This window comes from Oxyura jamaicensis, chromosome 23, assembly GCF_011077185.1.
Source record: "Oxyura jamaicensis isolate SHBP4307 breed ruddy duck chromosome 23, BPBGC_Ojam_1.0, whole genome shotgun sequence".
NCBI classification, from domain to species: domain Eukaryota; kingdom Metazoa; phylum Chordata; class Aves; order Anseriformes; family Anatidae; genus Oxyura; species Oxyura jamaicensis.
The window spans coordinates 7,040,832-7,047,252 of NC_048915.1; the positions used below are offsets into that span (position 1 = coordinate 7,040,832).

Genomic DNA, 6,421 nt, shown 5'->3' on the forward strand with positions numbered 1-6,421 from the left:
CTGAACCAATAAAAAAAAATCTTTGCTTTTTTAAAGAGGGTGGTTGGTTTTTTTTTTATAATTTCTACCCCCCCCCCCCCCCCCCCCCCCCGAATTCATGTGTCTAATCTCACTGTTTTGCCCTGGATTGTTCCGTAGGTCAGTAAGACGTAATGTACGGGCATATTTGCTCTTATGATTAGGAAAATACATGGCTGCTGATCTCTCCTGTTGGTAGGACTTAGCATTTAGAATAAGCCCGAGGACTTTATATACGTACAATGAAAGGGAAAATAAAAATCTGAAGAGGTAACTCCAAAAATCACACCACATCTGCTTACATTTAAAATGGGGAAGTGTACAGACACAGAGGTGAACACTATTAATCAACAGAGACTCTTCAGACCGTGGTCAGTAATTTGACTTGTTCTTCTAAAAGGGGGAGTTCTTGGCTGCTTCAATGTTACTTTTTCCACCGTGGTATGGCTTAAATATATAAATCCAACCAGCAGTTCTCCCCCAGGAGAAACCTGCAGCTCTCCTGCCCATTTCACAATTAATTTGTTAACATCTTCTCTGGTAAGGTCATAGCATTGCATACTCTAAATAGGTAGCCTTGAAAATCTGATCTCTCCAGAATAAAATATTCGGTGACCATCCTTGCACTTGACACTGTTATTTTAATACACCAACAACCTCAGCCTTCCCCATGGCAGGGCATCCCACAGTGAGACAGGACTACAAATGACAGAATCTAGAGGTCTCTATGGCAGCCCCTTGCTGGCAGCTGTGTCTGATCCAACATGCATTCTCCCTTTCCTGAGGCAGGGAGGCAGCACCCAGCAGCTTCGTATAGGTAGAGATCTATCAATACCTGCTGTTGCATTTGGTTTATGAGGCTGGGATTTATGATGATTGCTTCACAAAGCAGGAAGCATCCTCAAGTTGCAGTATAAATAAGTGTTGCAAAATGAGACATCTGAATAGTTCTGTTAAACTTGTAAAATGCTTTGTAACATGACAGAACATTTTTCTTCTGATTGCACTTTCCAGCTTTCTTCGTTTCTGGAAAAGTAATGCAGCAATCTCTCCCCTGGAAACTGGAAAGGAAGAGGAAAGAACAAAGACATCAAATAGGACATAGTTGTTCATAGTTGTTTGCTCTTTGTAACGCAACTGCTCATTGTATATCATGAACCTGAGTTCTTTTTTTGGCTTTCCCACTATAGACCATGTCTCTGTTGGAGGGCTCGGAGACAGCTTTTATGAATATCTCATCAAATCTTGGCTGATGTCAGACAAGAAAGATTCTGAAGCTAAAAAGATGTATGATGATGCATTAGAGGTAAGGAGCAGGTTGGTACTCTGTATTTTTGGTTAGGAACATTGTTCATCAGAATGTTTCAGGCAAAAGTGTTATAGATCTTTGAGTCCAATATTCACTCCTCACCCTGTCCACTAAGTATCCTGAGATCGTGCTTTTCATCCCTTTAGGCAATAGAAAAACATTTGGTCAAAAGGTCTGCTGGAGGATTGACTTACATTGCTGAATGGAGGGGAGGCATCCTGGATCACAAAATGGGACACTTGGCTTGCTTCTCTGGGGGCATGATAGCACTTGGAGCTGAACACGCCAGTGAAGAGAGGAAGCAACATTACATGGATCTTGCTGCAGAAATAACAAACACCTGTCATGAGTCTTATGCACGTTCAGGTAAACCTGTGGGCTGCCTAGAAAACACAAGGAAGGGAGAGTCAGCAGCCTAATGGGCTCAGTGTTTGTGTGGCAGAGGAGTGCAGCAGGGTATTTTGTGCTCCAGCAGTATCTTCATTTCATCAGTCTATATGATTTTCAATTGTCTTTTCCAGGATATCTAGAAGAGAAGGCAGTATGTTTTACATGGCAGACAGCTGGAGCAGCGGGACAGACAGATGTAAGCTCCTGTGAACCCAGAGCTGAATCTTAGTCCTGCCTCTCAGCCACAGAATAAGCCTTCTCCCAAGAAGACTATAGTTTGATTTTGTCCTTTCCCATCCTTATGCAGACAAAAGTAGGAATTTAACAGTGATTAATTGCAGGGTGCCCACTATATGGAGCAGAGCAGCTGAGAGGACCAACAGGAGAGTGTTGGAGACCTGCAGGTGCTAGTACAAACTGAAAAAAATGAAGTTTCTCAGCCTCTCCCGCCTGGCTAAGTCTTCCAGTTCCACAAGTCCAGTGCAATGTGTTTCACCCACACAGTGTGTTTATCAGACAGTATTTTGGGAGGGCAGTGACTGGTGATGAATGAGACTGGGCTAGTTCTCTGCCTGCAGGGCTTTCAGCAAGATAAGCTAGCTTTGGACTCTTCTTTCTTTGAAGGCATCTCTATAGCTGTTCTGAGCCTGCAGGCAGCAAAGCAGTAGTCAGCGTTCCAGGACCTTTCCAAACACATCTGTGCTAGTTGTTGTTCCCAAAAATTGTTTCACCACATCAGCAAGCCCATATTGGCAGCTGTGATCCAGCATGTATGCCTATTAAACTCCAGGTTAACCTGAAATGATATTTGCAAATAACCCCCCCATCCCTTCAGCACTTAGAGAAATAAAGGAAATCAACCGAACTAAAAACCTGGCTGTGAGTGCCTAGAGCCAATTTTCACCTACAACAGTATCCATCAGCATAGAAAGGACAGTAGCAAGCCTGCCCACACTGATTATAGTACTGCCATTTCAACAAGCTCATTGTTTGCAGAGTGTATCTGTGCACTGGCTTTCAGCAAATAGCACAGTTAGCAAACACTGTTAGATCCACATGTAGACAGGAGGGCCCAGGGAAAGTGTGCAAAATATTTAGAAAATATTTAGAACAATAAAATGACTGCCTGAAAAATGGCCTTGTGATAAACACACGTGTAGCAAGAGAAACCTGATGTGGCGTGATCATATGCAACCTCCTCTTCCATGTCTTTCAAATAAGGAGAGAGTTGGTCTTGTAAGTGGGATATGAATGCTAGCTGTTCTTTGCAAGAGATTGAGAGCCTCACATAAGGGACACTCAAAAGGCCAAGGTACTTGAATGTTTTATTCATAAAAATGTAGTGAAGTGGATTAAGCTTTCCCCAGCTACCTGATGTCCTCTTTTTGAGACTGCTAGTGGACCAGAAGGAAAGGCAGAGGAAGTGGTTGCAGGTCCCAAGGTACCTTTTCTTACAGCCTCCCTGCCCCAGTACAGTTGAAATGGCTCAGTCTGCTGGGTCCAAAGCTCTTCAGTGAAGAGCTCTGCTATCAAAATCAAGTGTGGTGCAGTTCTTAAGACAATATCCCAGCCCAGCAAAAAAAAATCTAGGATGTGGGGGAGATTTGTACCTGCTCCACACTCAGATCTGGTCTAAGCCCTTTGTTTTGTCAATTGTATTCACCCTCAGAAACACTTCATCCTCAGGTAGGTAGTACCCAGGCATACCACAGAATGACCGATAACTTTGAATAGGTAGTGAGCATAGCTCATGTTCTATGTAGCTGCCGCTATTTTGACAATAGCTGTGAGGTTGATCAGTCAGAAATGACTGATCTGCTCTTCTGATCTCATGCAATCCTTAGTCAAATGTCTGCATCCTGAACACCATAAAAGCACCTGGACAATCTATTTACCTGTTTGCTCATCAAACTGCTCATTACAAATGTGTGATTTTGCCTAGATACCAAACTTGGCCCTGAAGCCTTTCGCTTTGACACTGGAACTGAAGCCATGGCAACCAGACTCAGCGAGCGCTACTACATTCTTCGCCCAGAAGTGGTAGAAAGCTACATGTACATGTGGCGACTGACACATGATCTCAAGTACAGGCAGTGGGGCTGGGAGGTTGTGAAGGTATGGCTGCAAAAATCACATTAATAATTCTTACAAGCTGCTGGATTCTTACAAGAATCTTTCCTTTAGTCAAGAAAAAGACCAGAAATGATTTAAATCATTAAGATACTATGATTCATTAGTAATGGGACAGGAATATACAAAATCGCTTAATTTAGTATGGCTTCTCTGCTGATCGTAGTGAATGTTTTCTTTGCCCTTTGGGCTGTGCTAAAATCAAACAATCAATCCAAACAGTGGAAGTTTATGGAGAGGAGTGTTCCAGTCAGTAAAACCTGCTGTTAATGTAACAGCTCTTTGCTAAAGGAGTGAACCTTGTATTTGAAGTACCTGCACTACTCTGAACCATTGGTTTGGAGTTCGCCAGGGAAAATCAGCAAACTTGCCTTTGCCTTATTTTCCCACTACCACTTCCCAGCCAGAAGTTCCCTCACTTCTTCCAGGCTCATGCAATAGCTAGTTGACTGCTGTTCTGCATCCTAGCTGGGACTACATTCAGTGGCAGAACTGTCATTCATCTAGTGCCCTGGAAAAGAGGCTCTGCAAACAGCTAGAGTTGCCACTTGAAATCTGTTTTTGCTACACGTGTAATGTCAAGGTCAAACAATGAACCAGCTGAAGAGGTTTATGTTTGTCTTGCTATTTCATTAGAACTAACTTCATTCCTGGAGACTGGAGTAAGCACCAGTGAGAGACAGAAGCTACTATAAACTTGGAATTTGATTTATAAAGCTGACTTGCAACGTGACTGACAATGATTAATGAGTTACTCCATGCTATTGTGCATTACTGAGATTTCTTTTCCTTTCTCAGGCCCTGGAAAAACACTGTAGAGTAGAAGCTGGTTTTTCTGGCATCCGAGATGTTTATACCACAGTCCCAACCCATGACAACATGCAACAGAGTTTTTTCCTTGCAGAGACTCTGAAGTAAGTCTGGTATCACAGAAGCCTTTCAGAGTAGCATAATTCCTGCAAGATCAACACTTTTGTCTGCAAGATAAGTCTCTATTGAGAAAAGCCTTTTATCCTCTGTGGGGAAAATTGGGAAAGGATGTGGAAGCTTTGGTAACTTCCTTCTGTAGAACCATTGCTGCCATAGGCCGTATCCAGGTTTCTGCTCATGTGTTGGGTTTAAAAGACTCTTCTGTTATCCATATTCACTCTAAATAAGTGGGAGGCTTATTTAGCTCTGATCATCTAAGTGATAACTGGCCCCTCTGCAAGGTTAATGCCCTGCACAAAGAGGAGGCATGACTATGATTTGAATTTGCTACCCTTGGTGTAGATTTTCTTTTGCTAGCAGCTTGAGCTAATGTGGGGTGGCTGAGCACAGATGCTCATCCCATTTTGCTGCACTTGCCCCAGGGTCAGCAGGGAAGTGAGGCAGGCAGTCAGGAAACCTGTCACCATAAACCATGGCAGCTGAGGCCAGTGGTAGCCCCATCACAGTCCTGCTTGCAGTGCTTTCTTGTACATGCTTGGAGTCCCACTTGGGCTTCCTTTAATCTCCCTTTTGTCCATCTTCTTCCCTCCCACCCATGCCTTATGGCTCCAGGTACCTCTATCTTCTGTTCTGTGAAGATGATGTGCTGTCCCTGGACGACTGGGTGTTCAACACAGAGGCTCACCCCCTGCCAGTCAACCACACAAACTTTAAAACTAAAGCAAGCGTGCAGTAGTGAGGCCATTGCCAAGCACCCTGCTTCTACAGCATCGGCAGGTTACTGCATTTCCTTTCCATTAAAGGAATTCGTGTTGTTCCTAAAATGTTATTTTTGGGGCACTAGTCCAATTCCGGACAGTATTATATTGGGAAGTCGAAACCGTGACATAAGCACCTTATTTTCCTCTGTGAGGAGCTCTATTAGCCTGATAATGAGATGTTTATTCTGGGCCATACTGTACACAGTTCATAGACATTCCTTTATACAGAGAATTTATATGAAATCCACAGAATTTGCTTTATAGTGGCCAAAGGACTGGAATTTTGCCATAAAATAGACTTCCCCACAACACACATACCCCTCCTTTCATTTTTCTTTTTCATTTTTTCCTTTTATATACTGTTGGATTTATCACCTTTCTAATTAACAGTTTTCAATATACTGTGCTTTCTAGGTGGTGTCAAAATTGTAACTAAATCAAAACCTGCCAGTAAATGTATTGATCCTAATGTATTTTTATATATTTTTTCTGTGCCCTTAAAACACATTTACCACACATCGTATCTCATTTAACTTTCCCTTAGTGTTTTTGTGTTTTTCTACTTTTATTTGGAACTAAATGTTATGAGTCACTTGTAATACTTTCACTGCTGTAATAGTCAAATCTGTGAAAGAGAATAAAAGTCTTGTAAAATAAAAAGCATTTATGGGTTGATCCTGCTTTAAAGCCATCTGTCAAAGACCTGTTACATCATGCCTGGAATAACTCGGTGACAATACTGGATTATTTCAGGAATATTTCACAATGTATGTTGATTTCCAGCATAATCTACTTGTATGGACAGCAATTCCCACTTGTACCAGCTCTTTTAAATCATTTGTTCACTGTCCGATATAGATTAGTAGGAGTACTACTAAATGTC

At 42.3% G+C, this 6,421-nt stretch overlaps 1 protein-coding gene across 2 annotated transcripts in view; it reads left to right on the forward strand.

The window, feature by feature from the left end:
- The window catches only part of MAN1C1 (mannosidase alpha class 1C member 1), a 45,609-nt gene extending 39,408 nt beyond the window's left edge, over positions 1–6,201 (forward strand). Inside the window, exons 9-13 of one of the 2 annotated variants that reach the window (XR_004755903.1) lie at positions 1,209–1,324; positions 1,474–1,693; positions 1,849–1,913; positions 3,660–3,832; positions 4,646–4,761. Coding sequence is in view for 1 of the 2 variants with exons in the window: in XM_035345702.1 (XP_035201593.1) it covers positions 1,209–1,324; positions 1,474–1,693; positions 3,660–3,832; positions 4,646–4,761; positions 5,390–5,513 (749 nt within the window). In the remaining variant the exon portion in view is untranslated. Of the gene's footprint in view, positions 1–1,208; positions 1,325–1,473; positions 1,694–1,848; positions 1,914–3,659; positions 3,833–4,645; positions 4,762–5,389 lie in introns of those variants that run through there. The other variant, XM_035345702.1, reaches the window with a different exon arrangement.
- Positions 6,202–6,421: the final 220 nt, after the last annotated feature.